Source organism: Anopheles moucheti, chromosome X, assembly GCF_943734755.1.
Source record: "Anopheles moucheti chromosome X, idAnoMoucSN_F20_07, whole genome shotgun sequence".
Lineage (NCBI taxonomy): Eukaryota > Metazoa > Arthropoda > Insecta > Diptera > Culicidae > Anopheles > Anopheles moucheti.
Window position 1 is genome coordinate 15238379 of NC_069142.1, and position 20741 is coordinate 15259119.

The following is a 20741-nucleotide window of genomic DNA, read 5'->3' on the forward strand; positions in this document are numbered from 1 at the left end:
TTTTTTCTTGTACAAACAATTCTTCAGACTAACACACCATGCCGTTGTTACACTATCAGCTGTAATAATAATCATAATTTGGCAAAAATAGTTCCATGTTCTATGTCTAATTTTACAGTCCTTTAGTTTGGGGTACATGCTTTATTTACTTATTGCTTGTAGAGCTTATTCTTGGTCCTCCTTTGTGACCATATAAACGAATCGTAGCGTAGATGTAATATTCGATAGGAATATTTACTGACAAAACTTTCAGCTTGAGGCTTCACATGAGTGAATCTCTATAGTCGTGTTAACCAGATGTTAGGCATTATCATTAGAATGACTAGAGCGTTATGCAACTCCGCTACAATTAAATCCGCTCTTTTTGATCGCTTTAACACATGCCAAGGACACTCGGTACTCCATCAGACTCCTTCCTTGGAGACCCTCCTGAAGTGCCTTATTGACAGGACCGAGGTTTGGATCCCCGAGAGCCTTACTGTTTAAACCAACGAGCATCCTTGAAAGTCATTATTGCTCAAGCCTTTAACGAGAATCAGTAGGGAGCACTTTGGAAATTGGACTTCTCGGATGGGAAGTTGGACCATACCGATTCCTAACGCTTAATAGAAATGCCCTTAAACAAACCTAAACAGAAAATAATGTGTTCAATACGCCCGAAAACTGTGAGTCGCGTAATTGCTCTCACGAAAAATGTGAAGCGGTGCCACAACAAAGTACAACTACACAGCATCATCATCTTGTGCATCGCTGCTCCGGTGGTGCAGACGCAGGGTGTCAGGGTGCCTTGCGTGCGATTGAGAATCCGCGCGCAAATATGATGTTTGTCCCTTGACCTCTCTGCTGTCGATGCTGCTGCTGCTCGGCGTGATGAATACCATCCGGTCGCCGTACGGTTAGGGTCACCACGCCCTCCCACGACCCTGCGCATCGGTGCATCTCGTACTCGTGCGGTTGTCTGTGGCATTAACGTTTCTTGGAAATGGGCAAAGCAAGCCCAGAGATCTGCCCGTTCGGTCCGTTTTCACTTGATTCGAATTTTGTACTCCGCATTATGCGCTCGCGATGATGTACACGCTGCTGTATGCATCCATGATCCACGATTCAACCGTCTAACTTCCAGCAAACGAGCATACACGCTCTAAGGTGGCCTCGAGGGCATGGAAGGTAGCAAAAAAAGGAAGACGCAAACGCAGGCGTCCGGGGGCCTGCCACATTTAAATTTTGTTGATTATTATGCGCTCGAGAGGGTGTGATGGAAAAGAGGAGAGCGAAACAAACTCGATGCAAATGTAATTAAAATAAATGCAATCAAAGTTACACTTGGAGCTAAAGCGTCCGATAAGCCGAAACGAACGTGACTAACTGAGCTACGACATTTAAGACGGGTCGCAGTCAGACTTTTAAATTATTTCATCGAAATTACTACCCTTTGCCAATAGTATCTTGCCGATGGGTTCAACAAATTAAACGTATTGATGTGTTCGAATCGCAGACCACAATCGCAGCAGATACCACATGACCCTGGACACTGCTCCAGCGGCGGTCTTGCATTTGTTGGTCTATTTCTTCTTTATCGTCTGTTACGCTTGGTGCATTGCATCCAGCTGCCGAAGCTCGACTAAATCATCCAAACCGTAGCCGACTGTCGGAGCTCGAATGATCTAAGCATCGCACGCACGACCCCAAATCGAACGAAAAAGAAGACGAACGGAGAGTGATGCCGTGCACAAGTGTCCGACGAAACAAAGCACTGGTCGACTGGGGCGTCGGTGGCAACATGCACGGTTTCGTCAATCTGATTTTATCCTCCAGCCCGTCTCGCGCACTTCATGCTCAAGCATCACCGCTCCACCCTTCCGATTCCCGCCAAACCTACTGACACTTGTGGCGGTGCGCGGTGACAGCAACCGCTGACAAGATCCAGAGCCACACACCAAGCTCGGGTGGTGGGCGACGAATGGGGAAATAGGGGCAGGGCGGGTTGGAATAGTATCGGCGATAGGGTTTTCAGACTAACGATGGTGATCATAACGAGGCTGGATGATGATGGAAACCACCCGGGGGTAGTCGCAAATCGACCGCACTGCAACAAACCCGAAGAGGCACCGACACATCCGAACGTTCAAAAAACCACCCTTCACCGTCCAGAACGCGATTGGCACGATTATAATCACCCGCGCTAGTAAAGCACAAATTCATTTTCTAATTAGAGAGAGAGAGAGAAATAAATAAATCAAAGCACTCAAACATTGGCGCGTTAGCAGTTTTGCAGATGCTACCGAAACGTGTGGCAGATTGTGTGCGTTTTGTGATAGATTTTGATTTTTTCCAACTTACCACGCGCAATCTCATTTCCAACTGTGGGACAATGAAAAAATAAATAACGTACCCACCACTGCGGAGTATGTGGTTAGCCCTTCCAGGGCTTGCTACCAATGCATACCGTGGCAGCGCAAGTGTCGTGGGGTTCGGGAGTGTCTTAGCTTTATTGGAACACATTCGCAGACGCTCGAACGCTGACAGTAGTTTTCTTTCCTCGGTATTTGGCGAAGTTGACAGGCAAGTGTCCGAAAGTGGGAATGACTAGGTTGCACACATCGCACTGTTAGTCGCACGCTTCTTCTACGTGGAGGTGAGGTACGCTCAGCTGGTCGTTGAGACACACCCGCGAGCGGTAATTGTAAAATGTAGCAGTACCTTCTTTGTGTTATTACACCGCCTAAAGGGAAGCATCCTGGTGCAGAGTCCTCAGGCCTGTCTGCATAACCGCAAACACATCATTACCCACAGTACGATAAAACCAAAACACTCACAGCAGCGTCACGCAGACTCTGTTTTACGCATGGTAATGCGGAACACCGAGCCACCCGAGGTTAACGTGCCCTACGACAGGCAGTAAATATTGGTTCAACGAAACAGGAGTGAATGAGTTCAAGGGCGTGAAAATCTTCGATGCCGACCAGCCGCACCGTGGGCACGCAGTGCTGGAAGAGCAACGCAAAAGGGAGATGCCAAAAAAAACCCAACAAACATCCTTTAGCGGCACTTCATGTCGTATTGGAAATATTGAGGTCTGGGGTGTTTCTAGTTCTCTTAACAAAGTGGTGGTGGTTTTGATACCCTTGGTGGTACGCTTTCTTCGGTTCTGGTGTTATTATTATTTTTTATTTAACAGCAGCACAACATATGACCTATCACAGAATGCAGACCAAAGCAAGTATCCGAAGACACTTGGAGTATCTATGAGGTCTTTCTTGAGGATTTCCAGCTTTATCATAGCTTGAGTCGCAAAACTGGCAGTGACAGTGGCGAAACTGTGGCTAGAATAATTAGCCAACAACTTTCCCGTTCTTACTTCTTGAACCTTTTGGGACCCATTTTGAGGAATATGAGAAGCTTGGTAGGTTTGACATTATGCTCCCAGTGTACTGTGTTCTTAACATGCAGCGACAAAAACCTGCGCTTCCGTCACATAAATGAGATGTCCTGAAGTCTACCCTTCGACGGAGAGTTACATACGCTCAGGTGCATGATTAAATCTGTTCCACATCCATCCATTCTTAAAGTAAACCACAAACTGCCCGATGGGAGCATAATCTTACTTGGGTAACTTGGGTTTGCTATTAGTTCGTACCATTCACTGTATGTCTTTCATTTCCTCGTATCTACATGATCCGGATATTGGAAGACCACCCCGTGGGAATTTATCTTCAGGATGGAGATGGTTCCATTGCGATGGTTGCGTGCCATTTTTTGTTGCTTGTTTTCTACCGCTTTTCGCTGGGTTTGTGTCACGAGCGATATTGGAAAAAGCCCGAACTTCTGTGGCAAACCATCCCCAAAGGCAATCGCATAATGGCCTGCAATGCTCCACAGGTGCCAATGGTCCAAAGAAGAAGTCAATGTTGCTCTGCTATTTAAAGCAACATGTACAAACTTGTCAAAGATTGTAGAGACGGCTAGAGCTTTAGTTGAACAAAATAGGTATATTTTCAGTTTTGATAGACCGATGTGATTAATCTGCAAGAAGGTCAGGAAGAGGTAAGAGCTGTTGATTTTAATTACAGATGGATATTCATAATGCAATAGCGGAATCCCAAGTAGCCAGATTTGCTTAAGCAGCCAATTTGGCAACGCTAAAGATCGATCTTTAAATAGGTCGTTTGCAGTAGATAACCAGCCTTGAAGTTCCGCGAACTTTTAAGGAACCTTTAAGCAGCCCTCGGCCAAAACGTCAAAAAATGTGAATGCCTGACTACACGGTGGAGCTATTCATATTTATTGCTTTATGTTTCTTTTTTCTTATTTATTAATTATCATTTTCTGAGATTCGAACAACTACTTTACTAACTCGGCCATTTAGTTTTATTACGTCACACCCTACAAAATACATATATAAATGATACCAATCTAAATGGAAAAAGTTAACATTTTCGTGTACATTCTTTTTCATGTTTTGTCTATTTAGGAATCAATTGTTATTCCGGATTTTTTATTAAATTATTGCAAAATAAATGTATATATATTTTTACGTATCGTTGACTTTTTATTACACAATAACACAAAACAAACGAATGCCACCTATTACCACTTTCAATCGGCGGGTGCTACGAACTTTGCCGTAGTTTGTGAGCCTTAATCACAGAAGAGTATGCGCTACGAACTATATTGCAGGAGCAGATAACCTCGCGATCGCAAGGATATGATGACTGGAGTACATAAGGAGGACCCTCATCCTTAACCGTACGCATGAATCAGATGCGAATTGGAATCCAGCACGTTGATTTAATACACCTTTACGCGGATTAAAACCATTTTATTTTCACTTACAACTTCCCGAAACGGATAGCGTCGTTTGAGGAGCCGTCATTTGACAGTAGAGCTATCATATTGTAAACAAAGTTCCATCGAGTACCGTGTGCTTCCAAAAGAACCGCATAGTTCCGTCGGGAACCTTTAACCGACTACTTTGGAACTCAATAGTTCCATCGTGCGCTGCGTGTGGTTTAAGCACCCCCAAGGTTCACACACGGTTCGCTTTTTCATTAAGCAGCCCTCTAGCAGCGTTATGGTTCGATTTCAAACGTTTCAGGCTATTTGGGATCTTCTTATTCTAGGCTTAAGATCCGACAAGTTCTTACCGGTCTTCTAATGGTCTTCAAGAACTATTTTTCCTCGTCTAATGGTATACTCGGTCGTTCAACATTCGCTACACATCCTTCAGTATACTGCGACTTCTCGAATTTCACTGAAGCAAAACTTTACATCATTGCATTTCTAGAGCTTTTAGCAGGATATATTTATTTCTTAGCTTAATAATCAATGATGAAACTTCGTCTAGTAAATGCTGAAAACTTTACAACCTGCATTACTAAAGCGAACTGCAAACTAAAGTGAGCTTGCAGTAGAACAACCTTCCAACCCACAGCGACCAGTGCAGAGATTGAAAGCGGACTAGATCGCATCGACGTTAAACCATCTTCGAACAAACCCCGTGGCGGCCACGGAGTGCCCTGCCATTAGCGCGCTCGCATGCGGGGAGACAACACAAGGGCAATAAAATAAAGTAAATGTATTAAACTATATGTCAAAGGCAGAAAATATGTGTAAAAAAAAAGGTAAAACCGTTGCGAAGCGTGTTATAGCACACCGCCAATAAAGCACCTCGTACCGGTACCGAAGCCTGCCCCTGTTGCTTCAACGCCCTCGTGCTAGATTGGCGGGAACTTCGGAGGAATGGGGGGTAAAAACCTTCTTGCGACCTACAAAGCAGATGAGGATTAAGCTGGGAGAAGGAAATTAATGGTGAGAAAAACACCAACACCCTACACTCCCGTTGGTTCCCTTGGCCGGCCCGATGACACATTGGCCGCTACTTACTCACATCGATTTGACGCTTCCCGTTGGCACATCTAAAGCGGACATTTCTCGTCGCGCGCTATTCTCACCGGCAGCACCGAACGCAATGTTCACGCGTTTTAATTTGGCCATACCGTCGCCCGCCCCATCACTCGGAGCGGTGCTTGCGTTTGTTAAACAGCTCATTTGAAATTCATAAACACAGCTCCGATGTCCATTCCCCTTTCCCTATGGGCGCTTTCGATATGGATTTTTACGACCTCGTGTACCTTCTGGCGGAATGCCCGGTAAACGGTATCTTACCCACTTTCGGTCGCCGTAGCGTAAGGAGGGCTTTCCGTAGGTATTGGTTTGCGACGCGTTTTGAAATATTACAACTCCATTCCGGGTTGCGCGTACCTGGCTGGCAGCGCGGGTGGCAGGTTGGGCCACGCCAGTTACAAACATCTTTGCTACCATCGTGAGCTCCACCGTTTTTATGTTTTTGTTTTTTTTTTATGCTCGCAAGCTTCAAACGAGATGATGAACGATCGAAAAAGACACGGAAACAGTCGCACACATGCGTACCGGTTCAGTTGAAAGTAAATATGTATCGGCAAACAATCATATTGACAATCGACGCTTCCGGCGCGGTGTAGAAATAACTCAAAAAGAAAGCAAAGCACGCAGAACGGAAGGAGCGCTTCGAACTGATGTGAACTGGACCAGAGCAAGGTTCCTTTTAGGGACGTTTAGCCGGCATCAGAAGCAATATTCCGAGAGAATTCATGTAATTTTTGTTACTCCGTCTCAAAATGGATTAAGTTTGAGTGAATCATAGTGACCCAGTTCTAGATGCCTGATTCTTTAGCTCGCTATATTGGGATAGGCTAATTAGCTGGAGTTTCCACAGTGTTGGGAGTCTTATATGCCTGTGTACACTAACCAAGAATTCACAACGTGGCTCTTTGAAGATTCTTCGGAAGTACCTTGAACACCTACTACTAGTCGTCTAATATCCTTACGAGTCGTCTGGTAGTAGGTTCTATTATTCTGATAGGTAGGGAAATTCTGGAATGCCTTTGCCCAGCTACCGAGTTGAAGTACGGCTCGCTAGAAGTTAGCAAATCAGTGTGTTAATGTAGACCAAGGGGTTTTCTTGGATCCAATAGATGATTGCAGCTCTGGTAGATAACTGATCGAGTAGTGTCGAATACGTTTTATTTTCTAATACTCTCATTAACCCCCTGATCTAACTGAGGGAGGAGTAGAACTGACAGACAATCACCTGCTGTAACGAGCACTGGCTATATTATCCCTTTCTGCACAGGTTAACAACCATGCCAGCAGCAACAAAATTTGCACAGCTTCAAACAACAATTAAATCGCAAAACCGTGAAGATTCCACAAAGCCCCGGCATCCATTGTTGCGACAAATCTTCTGCATCGGTGAAAAGCAGGGTGGAAAACCATTTCCCCAGTGTTACTGTTTGATCTGACACTTCTCGCTTGTTTTGCTTCGTATAATTGCTCGTAAAGCAAAGACATTTAGCTGTGCCTCTGCTACCGTCAAATTTCGACCTTTTGCTGGATGTGGATGTGGATGGGCAAACACGCGGCTAGAACCATTTAACCAAACTAACTAAAACTAATAAAGTCTTGGGCCCCTTCCCTTTCCGTCCGTTTGCTCCAGTGAAAGCCCGGTTTGGCAGCCGGAGGCCAGGAAATGTTCGCCGAAGAAATGTTCAGGCGGTGTTCAAGTCCGAGAGCTGTTGCTCCTCTCCGAAGCGCCACCGGTACGCGTGGGTGGGATAGTGGAAAGATGGAAAGAAAGAGGCAACATAAAAAAGGCACCGACACCACGATGTGCCCTATGCTCGGAGCTGTCAGAGGCGTCAACTGGGTATGCGCGCGCGCGCGCGTGTGTGTGTGTGTGTGGTTGTATTTGTTTGAATTTGCATCTGAATTACGCAATTTGTGAGCTACTTGTTGTTTGTTTGCCGGTAAGACCGAAGAACCGATGACGCCGATGGTTGGAAACGGCGGGCGGGAACCAGGCTGTCGGCGTCGACAAAACGGTGATCAAAGTTTATTTCCCAGCGGTGTGGGAAAAAGTTCCACCAGGCTCTCTCCCTGCCCCATCCAGGGGAATGTTATGGCGGTATAGCGGATGAGCAACGCCGGAGGGTGAGACCGGTGGTATTGTGAGCCATATTTTCGTCACATTTCGGCATATCACGCGTCACTAGCGCACCGGAACCGGCAAGACGAGTGAAAACAGAATGGAACGGCTAAGGAGGACACCCGCGGGGAGAAGGGAGGGAGGGGTGGTCATAAGCTGACAGGGGCAGGAATTACTGTATCGCAACGGAGAGATGCTTGGCAAATGTAACAAATGGGTGGGAGGCGAAGACGGGCAAACAAATATCTAGCAAACCTCGATCCGAAAGGTTATTGCACAGCGTCACACCTAGTGCCGCACATATTCTGGTGGTTTGTGTGCCGTGCCTATGGGAGGTGAGACGATGAATGGCCGAAATCAAGCGCCAACGATCAGATTAAGCTCCCGTCATATGCTGGCAAGCTTCTTGCCTTCGTGCGCTGTGCGCAAGGAGCAGCAGAGCCGGCCTATTAAAATAACTTTTGCTTGTGAACGACATACACCCCAACAAGCAGATTTATATATAATAATGATAACAATAGCAAACTTATAGAAATATTCCGAAAGCAGAACATTGTACAGAGCAGGGAGGGTACATACGAGACTGTCAAAATGAACCCGCGTCGAGAACGGGTGGATGTAACTAAACGGGGCACAAACCAAACAAACGAATAAGGCTATGCTCCAGTGATGTTATGCGGCTGTACGCAGACAACTTGGAGCGGAAGTGTCGGGAGATCATAGGCGCAATGTATTGACGTTTACCAACAAACATGCCGACCGCTTGGCCCATGAGTGGGGCCCCAGTAACACCCATCACGGTTTCAGCCCTAGCACAGCAGCCACCGTCCTGCTGGAGAAACCTTCCGGAGGAAAGTTAATGTTTGAAGAGAATCAGCAAAGCCCAGTAGCAAGAGGTATGAAACATCGGGCCACACATTCCACGTCCGACACCTGCTCAAAATCAGCGAACCTTAGCCGTGAGCATGGCCAGATAGCAGGTAGTTCTGCATCAAATGTCACCGACTTGGGAGGCTTTTAGGGGTGAGTGTTTGAAGCGGTGTAAATCTAGTAACGGATAATAATAACAAAAACAACCTACTAGAGATAATGCGTGTACCGAAGGAGGAGAAGTTCGCGAGATCGGTGTTTACTAATTGAATTATGGCCCTGGTGTCGCCACGTTTGATGCGTTTCATTGCATGCGGTTTGTCGCCTGCACTTTACGCTAATTATCGGTCTTTCGCTGTCCTTAGGTTGCCGCTGGGTGTGTAATGCAGCAGCGGACGGTGTCACATGCCGGACTGCGGTGGATGCGAATTTTGCCGAGCGCATAAATAAATATAGATTTGTGCCAAAACTTGCGCCTAAGGTACGCGGGCACCGGGCGAACGCCAGTTGGGTAGGAGAGTCTGCACTTAGCACCTTTCGTAGCACAAATCCGACAAGGCTGGGCAGTTCGCATTAAGGACCACTGTACCGCTACTACAGTATGTACCAAAATAATGGCACATCGCTTAATTTGGTTTGATTGAAATTATTTTTCTTTTCTTTTGGGAATTGGTTTTAGTTAATTTTTAGGCAAACAGAAAAAGAAGTGATAATTTTAAAATATAAATAAAGGTCTGAGAATCACCAAAGAATCGCGTACTTCTTCTAAGTTCATTCTAATAAATGAATAATAAAAATACATTACAGGAACTAGTTGAGGAAATATTTGCCATACAAAACTCTTAGCACAGGGTACAGGGAGATTTTTAATACAAAGTACTGCTGGTCATACAAAAAAAAAATCCTCAGAAGGACGATGTCGTACGTGTTTCGTAAACATGTACATTTTTGTTTATAAATATAAAAAAAAACAAATAAATAAAAAATACGGAAAATATTCCCCAGATAGATTTAAAAAAAATGGCTAGCTTAATATAATGGAACACAGTGTAATAGCAATTTTTTCGCTCGCATTGTTGATTTTCCTTCAATTTGCATAAAGGTGGGGTAGCGCAGCATGACATGCATGGTGGTTGCTGACACATCCTTGAATGCTATGTAAGTCTCACTCAGCGGAGCATTAGTGAGCAATGTGCAACAGGAATTTTCTTCTATTACAACAGCAACAACATCCAAAAGAAAAGCATCTCCACGTATGGAAATCGTTTCCTAACAGCCTTTAGGAGAAATTGTTCAGCGGTGTGGTGAAAGTAATTGAAATCATATCCTCAATCTCGTTCTAGCCGTGAAATCGTCCCAAGCCTCGCCTGAGCCATACGGACACTGTTTCGAGTGTCATCTGAGATCAGGGAACGCATTGCTACCCGCGCAGACAATGTCACAGAAAATCATTGATTCGTTTTGGTCCGCCCTTCGACGAATGTAACCGGACGCCTTTGGCTTTGGCCGGCTATCGCGGTCGACGTTCAAGTGTTTTTCCATTAATGCCTGCAGCGTACCATGCCGGCGGTGTCAACCATTTACGGTCCGCCGCTGGCTGTGGACGTTTTACACATAAACTATGAAATTTATATGCCTTCTCCCTGCCCGAGTCCTTTGCTCGGGAAGCGAAGCAAATCAGGCCCAACCTAGGGTGTTTCAATTACAAACAGACGAGAGGCGCGTTCAACAGTTCAACAAGGTTTAATTGAATAGCGGGCCTACAAGCACACCGAATTTCATGTCGAACGATGCGAAGGAATGCAATCACACTAATAACCTTCTACAGACTGTTGTGTTCGATACGAACATTTTTGCATTTCTCCGTTTCGTGTGAAGGCACCGCGGCCGCAATCTGGGTGAAATACTGGAATACAACAATAAGGGATGGAGAATTTTGAGCGAGTTTCCACCAACCCGGGGATGATCCGGCACGCGTACTCCGGCTAGCATGACTAGACCCGCCAGACCGTCCACCAAGTGCCCCCAATAATCGATCATCTCCACAGCTATGCGATACATTGTGCTTTATCATCCCGCATCGTGACCGGTGATCGCGCTGTGGCTCTGTGTCATTCTTCTTCCCATCGAAAAATCGCCCCAGCTTTAAATTCGGGCCCTTCTATAGCGGGTGGTAAATCGCAACTGCGAGCGAGAAATAAACGGTACGCTTATCGCATCACTCCGGACAATGGGGCCCGCAGTCCGCGGAAGCTGCCCAACATTTGTACCGGCCATTAGTTATAATCAGCCTATAAAACGCAACATCATTACCGTCTGTTGATGGCCGGTGGGACGCGAGTATCGTTGCCGCGAACGCCCGGAAGCCGATTGTGTACGCAAGTAACTTTGGGTCTGTTCCACACTTAGGGCACGGTTCCGTAACAAAACGGCAAGTAAAATAAATGAAATCTCCGTTTAAGGATTGCGCGACACTGGCGCGACAGAAGGAAGTTATTGGGGATTTTTTTAAAATAAAAACCGTTTTTTTTTTATAATCACTAGCTAATCGGCCCGGTTACAGGGCTATGCAACAGAATTTTGTTGTGTACGCAAACTCAAAGATGTTTTAAAAAGAGGTTTTCTTCCCAATTGGAGGAAGTTGTTAATTTTATTTTATTTAGTTTAATAAATTATAAAATTTCTCACCTCGGGCCCCTTTGCATCTCATAAAAAACTATTTGGCAAAGTATATTCCAAGTCACATTGAGCTTTTGTTGTTGTTATTAGTTTTAACAGACCTTGCCATTCCTCTGATCTGGATATAGCCATTCCTCTGATCTGGACATCTTGCATCGTGTTTTAGATATTTGGACATTGTAGTTTATTAGTCCCGAACCTTGGTCAGTTATCACGAATGAAATGTATCGTAAAAAAATACGACACGTCGTGTTTGCGTTCAGCTCCCATCTGGATCATATGCAACATATCATTTTAACATGAGTATTCCAAATTACACTAAAGCACTTCTTAATATTTTTGCGTGAGATCCCCAGTTGCTTGCTATGCATTTATGCTTTTCGTAGGCATCGCACATAATTTCGTCGAAAGACGACGTCTTTCACAATTAGATAAAAGCAACTGATTGGATATATCTAAGGTTAAGTAGCCATCCACATTCAGGTACCACAGATTTCCCAATAAAAATATTAAATAAATAAATAAATAACTAAATAAATAAAGTTAAAAAAGCCCAGAATTTGCTGGCCAATATCTCTTGATGTTGTGCTTGTGTCATGGGTTATTGAAATACAGACGATTTGAAAAAAATATTGACCTTACTAAAAATCTTCTCGGTTACCTGGTTTGATAAAAATTTCTCTATTTAAACTGAGAAGTAAACAACATAGCACAACAACAGCAATTACTCCTGAAACACTCTCGCATTTCTGTTAGTGTAAAAATAAAACATGAAAAATTGCAGCGAATCAAGCAGTAAACAACTTTAAAATATTTATAAGCTACTGTAAAGCATGGTATTATTTTAGAAAATAATGCTGCTATTTTCGTGGATTCAACGACCATTTCTGGTCTTCCTTGATTTGTATTAATCAGGATAGTGAGTCGCTCACTTGGCACTTGGAAGCGTTGGAGCGGCCCGGTGGTTTGATGGTAGCGACCCTAGCGATCTTCACACGATCAGACCTGACAAAAATCCCATCAGGATCGATCACCCGTACTCAGGACTGACTATCCAGCTTCGGGTAAATAAAGATACAGAAAGCCAGAAATGGCAGGTTCAGACCTCTTAGAAGAAGTGAGTGCTGCGTACGGGGGTACGCCTCGAATAGGTCGTTTAAGAAACCGTTCACACTGTATCACCGACCAAAATTAAAATCTTTTTGAAAATCTTGTAAAGGATCCGACTGAAAATGCAAGAAAACGCGCGAATACCCAAGGACAACAATTAAAAACATTCTCAAATTGCGCGTCTGTGTAAAAACCATTTGCTAAAACCATAGTATGCATGGAAAAATAAATTGTTGGCAAGAGGATCATAGAAGACATAGCGAAAAAAAGGATTTTAAAGAAGAGCAGTGAAATCAAAAAAGCTCCACGCAAAAAAATGATCCATGTGGATGAGGGAAATAATTTCACTATGGAAACCAACTAAAATTTGTATAGCGATTAAGATATGACATATTTATATTGTTTAACACTGTTTAACAATGTTAAACTTATGCCTATAAAAGCTCATGTTGTCAGAATTCATGTAACAATTTTTCATTAGCATATATTCCATCTGGTTTAATTAATTAAGGTCTAATTAATGTTCGCAACACCTGAAATAAAATATAATTTAAGAAGTTATATTCTTAAGAAGTACTTCACATCACATCAAGCGGTACTATTATAAAACAATAATTTCTATTCAGTCTTACGAATAGTAATTGTTGTTCACCATGGCACAACGCAACCTGAATTAAAAGGGAAATTAATTTTAAAACCCGTTGACCCACGTTGGATGTTTCCAAACATCCGTCCGGTCGGCACTGCGGGAAATTTGATATCGTTTGCGAAGCGAACTAAGCGCCACATGGAATTTCTTGTAATGGTGCAGTGGTTTTGAGACGGATTTGTCTGTGGAACAGAAATGAAATGAAATTACATGTCATATAAACATGGCTAAAGGCATTACAGGTGTATCAAATCGGTCTGCCAAGGTCGATGTAACGATCAAAGTGGATTTGATTGAACATTATGCGAAGATGCTTTCAATGCTCAGGTATTGTTATCTGGTTAACTTTAAGTACTGCGAATTGTGTGTTAAAATTATTCACCAAACGATGCTCGTTGCTTCTGGGACAGATCTCGACGTCAGTATGATGACTAGTTTAATAGTGCCAAAGACAAGACAAAGAGAAGCGACTCACTCGACCGGATGGTGAAGATCCGGCCCCCGGCGGGCCAACTCGTGACGTCCGACAGCGGGTGCTCCAATGTCTACCGAAGAGTTTGTGACGGGGAAGGAGGAAAAAAGAAGCATACCGCCATTGCCGGGGCCCCCGGCGATCCTCTCGAGTTGCGATGAGGTGGAAAGCGATGCTGGCCGGGTAACGTGCATGTTAAAGGGAAATAATAATGCCGACAAGTACCGGGCCCGATTGACCGATTGGGCGAAAAATGTTGATCTAATTAAATTCTTGTCTTTCACTTTTTGTTAACCTCGCTTGCTCATTTAGCTCGTTGCTTTACTTTTTATTCATTGTTGCTGTTGTTTTATTCTTTCTTCTCTCTCCCTCGCTCTCTCTCTCTCTCTCTCTCTCTCTCTCTCTTTTTCTCTCTCTCTCTTTCTCTTAGTTTAGTATCTCTTTCTTTTTCTGTGGGGTTTGGTTTTTTCGCCCACCCACAACGGACCCGGCGGTGCAATCATCATCGCAATGGAGAATCTTAAGTGCGAGTGATTTTTTCTTCCCTTCTGCTTCATTCCATTCTGTTGCTCATTCTGCTTAATCCAAACGGCCACTCGTCCCGGCATCCACACGTGCGTCGAAGCTGGCCGCGCGCAAGGGAACGCCGCAAAACCCTATTAATGCCGGCGTCCCGATGGTTCCGTTCATCGATCGGACCGGCAAGATAAAATAAAATCAAATGAAATGAAATCAACTCAAGCGCGCGCGCGCGCGCGCACTCTCGCACACACAACACTCTCGCGCTCACCCGCTACGCTATCTGCCCAAGGGGACGATAGGGATTTAGCGAAAAGCGAGCAGCACAAAAAAAAGGGTTTTCTCCATAACCTCGCAACCCCCGTCCGGGAGGGTGCTTCACCAAGCCGCTGTCTGCCTCACGCCAACTAGCCTACCACCAGCCTTTATAGCGTTTGAAGTCGGGCGAATAGGATTGATCGCGGTCCGATCTACACCGCGCTGTGGTTCAAAATGTGCAATCTAATCGTTGTTTACATGTTTTTCCTCTTCATTTTTAAGTATGGGTTTGTGTGTGTGTGTGTGTGTGTGTGTGTGTGTGTGTGTGTGTATGATGCTACGTTTGCATAGCGTTCATCTCAAGCTTATGCTGCTAAATTGCCGCCAACGTTTGTGTTGACAGGTCCGGAATATTGTGGATTCAAGAGCGAATGGGCGCAAAAATTCTAAGCACCGCTCGCCTACTATTCTGAAGCATAAGTAATGCTGCTTTGCGCACCCCATTCGCTCTCTGTTCACAACTAGGCGACCTGCCTATTTTGAAAGTTCATGCCTAATGGACGCAACAGTAAATGGACTCGTCAAAAAAAAAAAATCGAAAAGTGTAATAAAACTACCGAGTAATTTAGTAATTTCTTGTTTGGAAAGCATTAGGCATCAATTGATAAATTTGGCACCTATTATGAGATGTTGGCGAGGTTCAGCTTTTCAAACTGTACTTATCTTGGGTCGAAGGTCAGTCCCGACAAATAGCATTGATGTTTGGCTAAACGAATGCATCGCACTGTGTAGGTTATTACTCATAAAACACTAACATTGCTATATTTAGGACGCGAAACAACGGGCAGATTAGTCTGGTGCAGTACAACGCAATTTTGCTTGGAATAATGTGTGCATCCGATACACAATACACCAACAATTTCTTGCAGCATCTCCATATAAGAAATATTTTCTCAACTTCATGTTACACGAGTTGGTCTAGCTAATTGCAAAAGAACCATCGGAGAGAAATGACAAACCCGAAAACCCATAAACCATACTGTCACGGTTGGCCGTAAAACGCTCCATTCTTGCTATGCATCGGGACCGATTTTAATAGCTTCCAAGTGTTTGCCACCACACCGCCAAAAACCCGACACGAAAAAAAAAAACATAAAAAACGCTCTGTGCACGGTGCGTCTAATTCGTTCGCGCTGATCAAGTGTAAAAAAGTGGTTTGGTCCATTGCACCCATAATGTTTACAGGAAATTATAAACGAACGAAGGATGAAACGAAAGTTTCTGTTGCCGCTGGTTGGCAGTGCGGTAGCTTTCGTGTTACGCGTAATTTTCTGCATCAAGTTAATGAGCTTTCGTTTTGGTAGAAATAATTCCTACGATGCGTATCGTTGCTATCTATTGCCCGAGTGAAAGCAGACTAGACGTCTAGGAAGTTGCTCTAGAACACCGATTCGATACGGGTGTTTGTTTTACGATACATTTTCTCACGATTTTCCATCGCGGCTGTGCGTTATGAAAAACTGTCTGCCTAGGGGGTCAAAACGTATTGGAAAATGCAGTGGAAATGCACGAAATGTGGCTACTGCACCGAAAGATTTGAAAGCGGAGACGCTCGTGCAACCAACACCAAACCTTGAATTCAATCGCCGACCGAGCCTTCAAGAGAAAGTGAAGTCCTGCGTCCATCAACACATGGTCCACGAGGTACCCGAGCACCATGAGGTCGATATCGCAATAATCCCTCTGAGGTGCCATAAACGGTGATTGGCGGGTCGGGCTACACCTCGGCACGGAAGAGCGGTGTGTGTGTGTGTGTGTGGAAAAGAATCTAAAATTTAAATACATCTTGCCAGTTGCGCACACCGCTTGACGTTTAGCGGAAAGGTGCTAAACACCCTTTTGCTGGATCGTTTGATCTTTCTCATCTTATGCGCGGGCATTGCAATCGACCGAGCAGCGGGACGATAGCGGGCGGCTCTAGCTTCCCAGGCCTCGCAACAGGCGAAGATTTTCAACCTTCTCTAGGGCCGCAACCGTGTGCATATTGATTTGATTCGTCGGAATGTCTTTCCCATCAACCACAACGGTCGTATCGGAAGAATCTACAATTATAGAGCAACTTTAACAAATTGAACTATCTTGGTCGGTCAACGGAACTCATCTACCCTCTACTGTACCGTGGTTGGACAAATGCCAACCACAATTTTGCTCTCAAACTGGACGGACAAGTGGAGCTCTTTATTCCCCTTCAGAAACAGGGTCCTCGAGGCTGTCACCCTGAAGGACCGTGAAGGAACACTGGAACTCCAAGCTCCTACAAGACTACTTGATTGAGAGCGAAGCGCTGCTGGACCACCCTACAGCTGCCCACAGAACTTACCGCCTCGCAGTGGGCAATGCACCCGAAAACGTGGAGATTCCCCTGAATTGCTAGTTCTACCAACCACGTGGATTGACTGTCACGATGGGCATTTCACCGGGAATTCCATCCCGCATATGCAAACTGTGAACAAACCTTATATTTGTGCACTCGCAGCCGCAATTTGCACGTTGAATTACCCTTGGCAAACAGGTGTGTGTTCGTGTTTGAGTGATGGCTTTCGACGGTTCGACGAGCAGGAATTGGCGATAGGCCACGACGTATCTATTAAAGGCGCTTCATTTTTTTTTGTTGGGCGCGTGGCCACTCTGATTTATGGTCACCGATAACAAACACGCCACTATCGGTTGGGTCGCTCGTGGGCTATTATCTCCACAAGGGAAGAAGTCGCGATGATCGTATCAGGATCCTGCTAGCAAACTGCAGTCTTTCAGACGGCCTCACGACCGTTTAGAATCGATTAAGGGCTTTTTTTTGTTTGTCTGTGTCAGAATGATCCCGCCACTGTCCTACATTTGTGCTCCGTAACATCAAACGCGTTCGCGATCTTTTGGTCGTTGTAAAACAAAGAGAGAAACCAGCTATAAGGGGTAGATGCTAACAGCAGGCACCATAAAAATTTCACCATCCCAAAGCTCCGAGCGGGAAACAAAACACGCATCGCCTAAACGGCTAAAGCACCAGGCGTAACACGGGACGAGCAGCAGAACACCCAAAACAGAAATATAACGATAAACTTGGATGTTTTTGTGGCGCGATCGGGCGCGGGTGGGCAATGGCAAAGGTTTCACAAAATGCGTACATCTGAGCAGAAACGGTAGAATCAATTTACAGACTGACACCAATTGATGCATAAAATTTGAATACCTAACATTTTATAGCACCCCGGTGCCGGCAGTGTGTGTGTGTGTTGACTGGGCGCGCTAGGCACGCTAGGCGCGGGATTTAATTTTTATCTTTTCGTTTGGCGTGCGGTTAGTGAGGATGCTATGTGCTACCTTTCCGCTGCCACCCATTTTGCCTTAAAACCCCATTCACCGCCACCCCGACTGTTCGAATGTCCAGTTATGGTTCTCGTTTGTTTGATTTATGCTTTACGACGGCAGCGCATCGGACAATCGTTTTAACACTTCCGTTTCTTTTCACTAACTCCCCACCCCTTCACCTTCCACCTATACACACTGCTCTCCTACTCCCCTTTCGTGCTATACATCCCTTCATATTGTGCGTGTGTGTGTGAATGCGGTTGTGGAGGAAGGTGGGGGTGGGGGAAAGATATGTAAAATAGTGAAAAGTTTCTACGAAAAAGCCAAGCTCGAACACACACACACACGAAAAGGCATCCGGAGGGCGATAGCGGTCGGGTGAGCAAATATGCTACGGCATGGACAACAGCAAAATAAATAAATAAAGCCTACCACCTCCAAGTACCTCCCCACTGTGCCCATTCTCCTCTTTCATCCCTTCCACCACCGCTCGCAAATAAGGGCGCGAAGGACATATTGAAGGAATGTCGGTAAATGGCAAATAGAAAGCTTCTATCATAGCTTCTAAGCTTATTTGAAACAACGGTTCCATCTGCCCATTAGCGCCTTGCGCATCTTCGCCCTATCGTCTACAAGCTGGATCTTTTTCGCTATTCGAAGCGCTTACCCGGGTTTTCTTTTTTACTTGGAAAATAGATACCAAAATGCATACAGACTCCACAAGTCGGTATCGGTTTGCATCCTAAATCAAGGGTAATAAGTAAAAACGTTCTCTACCACAATGACAGCTCTGAATGATATTCGTTTATCCTTGTATAGTTATAACTACATTTCAGATTCTATACACTATACACTATACACTTGCCACTATACCTGTGATCCTGCAGCGACTTTGATCACACCAGAAGATGTTCGCGGCAACAGACAATCCATTGAGAAACATAGTGGCGACAAAGGAGCTGTTGCTCTATGTGAAGGTAGTTATAAAACTAATACAAAGAATATGATTTAACCCTTCAAATGTCTTCCTTCCGTTAGCTCTCTGTAATGCATGTAGCAAGTGTTGCATTATGTGTTTTGTATTTATCTGATCTTCAGCTGATACCAGAAATTGCAGGCATGACCTAGTGGATCGGTACGCCAATAAGAGAGATATATGTAGAAGAGTAATGTCATGAGCAATTCTTTAAAAATAAGGTATGTAAGAGATGTGTCTCTGCACGATGGTCAAAAACCTATCGTCCCAAGATCTCGTCCACACCACGCACTTTAATTCTGATGAAACTATGTGTTGCGGGAAGAGTATAATTCCATAGTAAGCGACAGGAAGCATAATAACGCAATCTGGACGTGTAATACATTTCCCCGATACATGTACTTCAAGGTTCAGGAAGGATCACCCACCATGATCAAATTGTTGTAACACGACACCAGATGTCCGACGAATGATTATGTAGGACTTGGAACAGAAAGATTAATGTAGGTACGATTTGTAAAGCAAGTTTTCAAATTGTGTACTGTTGATTTCTAAATTGGTGAATTTGTGTAATAATTATAATCGAAAACTAATTGTACATTCGGGTGGACTAACGAGTGACAGGTAATTAAAAGAGTCAAACGTCAAGCCAAACTGAGCCGTCAAAATGTCATAATAAATCAAATGGCTAGCCAAAACCTCTGAGATTGTTGTGTCGCCAAAAAAAATGAAATCCCACACCACAAAGTCACGAGTAATCCACGTTAGGATTAGGAAGAAATCCTCACAAAACATACGCATAAAGTTCATGCACACAATTTACCTGATCGGTGCGACCGGCGGCGTCCATTTGTATTCGGTGAACACCTTTTTAACGGCTTGCGTCATTTTTTCTTGGTCCTGCGGCGCAAGTTTGTTGTCGTCCTGCTCGGAATCGTCCACCTCGACCGCACCACCCGTATCGTTGCTTTCGTCCCCCGGCTCATCCATCATCACAATCCGTCCACCGTCGTCGTCTGTGCGCTCGTCCTGTTCATCCTTTTCTATCTCGTATTCCGGTGCGACACTGCCATTATGTAACGCGTAGGCCACCGATGGGGGCGAACGTGAGTCCTGATTGATACCATAGTTTGAGCCGGTTTCATGCGAATCCGGCCTACCTTCGCCATCGCTCGTTTCCAGCTTGATTTTGGCGTGGTCGTGGTCACCCGTGCCGTTGGCAGGTTCAGCGTCACCAGCGTTGATCGATTCCAACCCGTTCGCCGCGGACGGTTTGTAGTAGTCGTAATTGTTGTTATTTGTTGCGGACCCGTTCGCTGCCGGCTCGACTATGTGCTCCACTTGCGTGTGTAGGAAGCTGACGTCCCGGAGCCGGAAGAGTGGAATCGAGATCGGTACGGTACCGGATACAAGTCGGATCGCGGGCGGATCCGCCAGTAAATGATGCGGCTGTTCCGTAGCACCGGCACCTGGCTGATGGTTGGTCATGTTGTTCAGCTGCATTGCTTTCGAGTTTGATTGCAGTTATGTTTCGCTTTGACCAGGCCGCAGCCCATACACCGCGCGACGTTTCTTTCTTTGTTCACTGTACACTACACTGCGGGGGTTTTTTTTTGCACAACACTGCACGGAAAATCATCAGCCGTGGATCAACCACTGACACAAACTATTCGTAGAAACTGCGCACACTATACGCTTCGCACAATAACATAACATACGGATGGCACAAACACAAACTTCAACATACCAAAGATTTCATCTTTCACAATGTCACTTTCAATGGACAAAGGGAAAAAAACGCCGAATCGGTATTATTCGC

At 44.9% G+C, this 20741-nt stretch overlaps 1 protein-coding gene across 1 annotated transcript in view; it reads right to left on the minus strand.

Moving 5' to 3' along the window:
• Positions 1–20425, minus strand: part of LOC128306544 (transcription factor SOX-9-like) — a 34582-nt gene extending 14157 nt beyond the window's left edge. The window contains exon 1 of the mRNA XM_053044082.1: positions 19746–20425. Within this exon, the coding sequence (XP_052900042.1) occupies positions 19746–20425 (680 nt within the window). The remainder of the gene's footprint in view (positions 1–19745) is intronic.
• Positions 20426–20741: the final 316 nt, after the last annotated feature.